At 33.3% G+C, this 1,737-nt stretch overlaps 2 protein-coding genes across 2 annotated transcripts; both read right to left on the bottom strand.

Annotated features, from left to right (window-relative positions):
* LOC115984471 lies at window positions 1–847 on the bottom strand. The gene is made up of 2 exons (XM_031107494.1): window positions 500–847; window positions 1–288 (listed from the first exon to the last, which is right to left on the bottom strand). The coding sequence occupies exons 1-2, from the start codon at window positions 845–847 to the stop codon at window positions 1–3; spliced, it is 636 nt and encodes a 211-aa protein (XP_030963354.1).
* A 3-nt stretch (window positions 848–850) lies between these two features.
* Window positions 851–1,444, bottom strand: LOC115984470 (zinc finger MYM-type protein 1-like). Its single transcript, XM_031107493.1, has one exon. The coding sequence runs from the start codon at window positions 1,442–1,444 to the stop codon at window positions 851–853; it is 594 nt and encodes a 197-aa protein (XP_030963353.1).
* Window positions 1,445–1,737: the final 293 nt, after the last annotated feature.

Genomic DNA, 1,737 nt, shown 5'->3' with positions numbered 1-1,737 from the left:
CTAAAAAAAAGCTCTTTCAACAGTAGTTGTTGCAACTAGTAAGATCAATGCTAAAGTCACTGATGAGTAAACCAATGGATATGAAACATCCTTTTTCATTTCTACCATCTTTTCAGCAAGTTGTCCAATTCCTTTAAGTGCTGAAAACTCTTCAGTGGACCGCATGTCATGGATGTATGTCTCACATTGGTTATCCAAGAAAGAAACTTGAACCATTGAAAAATCACTTGGATAAAACTGAGCAAGCCGAATCAATTTCTGCTTGTTGAATGCTGAAAAATAAGTTATCTAGGTTCAAACACGCAACACAAAGTAATAATTCAAAATTTTCAAAACGACTATTAAGTTCCTGAAGTTGCATATCTATAACAATATAAAAAAGCTCCACTTGTTAATGATGTGAATTTTTCATGTTTTGAGCTTTTCGTTGTGGCCGAGGTTGATATAAATCATCCATATCAGGGACATCAATATTATTTTTTGCACAAAATGCAGAAACCTCCTCTAGCAAAGAGTTCCACCCATCATCTCTCATGACCTGTAAATGTTGCTTTGAAATGTCAACCAACTTCATAGCATTCACAATATCTTGATCTTTTCGTTGTAATGCCTGTGACAACTCATTACTTATGCCAAGCACACCTTTCATCAAATGTAAATCAAACATGGATTGAAATGTTTGGAGTAAACCAATTAAAATATTTGCTTCTACTCTCTGATTAAAATATAAACCATCTTCTATAATAGTTTCTATCACATCAATTACAGAAGAAAACATGTGAATAAGATTAACAAGTGCACCATAATGAGAACTCCAACATGTATCTCCAGGTCTTTTTAGATTCATTTCTTAATTCAAGCCACGACCAGTTGAAATTACATTATTTTTTAGTGCTTCTATAACTTCAGCACCACGTTTTTCGCGAAGAATATCATGACGTTTGCATGATGCTCCAACAATATTGAATACCTTTGCAACCAAGTTAAAAAAGGTTGTAATTTGGATGTAATTTTTTGTTACTGCAACTAATGTTAGTTGAAGTTGATGTGCAAAGCAATGGACATAATAGGCAGGACGATTATCTTTCAAAATAAGTGTTTTTAGTCCATTTAACTCATCTTGCATGTTGCTTGCCCCATCATAGCCTTGTCCCCGCAATCTACTAATGCTTAAGCTATGTTTATTAAATACTTTCTCAATTGCACTCTTTAGTGTCACTGTTGTTGTACTATTAACATGTGTAATGCCTAAAAAGCATTCATTCACATGTCCCAATTTGTCTACATAACACAAAGCAATTGTCAGTTGTTCTTTAGTACACATATCACGTGATTCATCAACTATAGTAGCAAATAATGAGTCTCCAATATCTTTAATAATAGCATTTATTGTCTCAACAGCTGCAACATTTGCTATTTCTTTTTGGATATTAGGAGAGGTCATTTAATGATTTTTAGGAGCATTTTCGAGACCGCCTTATCAATTTCTTCATTGTGCTATGCAAGAAACCATAATAATTCAAGAAAATTTTCTTGACAATTGGAGTCTTTAGATTCATCAAGGCCACGAAATGCTAATCCTTGCCATTGTAGAAAACAAATACAATCCACTAATGCATTCAAACTAGTTCGATATTCCCTTTTCTTAACATCTGATTGCTTGTTTATAACTGTTTGAATACTTTGTCTCTAGTTTAACAAAACTTCACATTTTCTTTGAGCTATATTATGTGCGCT

The sequence above is a fragment of the Quercus lobata genome, chromosome 4, assembly GCF_001633185.2.
Source record: "Quercus lobata isolate SW786 chromosome 4, ValleyOak3.0 Primary Assembly, whole genome shotgun sequence".
In the NCBI taxonomy this organism is placed as follows: Eukaryota; Viridiplantae; Streptophyta; class Magnoliopsida; order Fagales; family Fagaceae; genus Quercus; species Quercus lobata.
The sequence above is the reverse complement of the archived record's forward strand: the minus strand, read 5'-3'. Positions and strand labels throughout refer to the sequence as shown.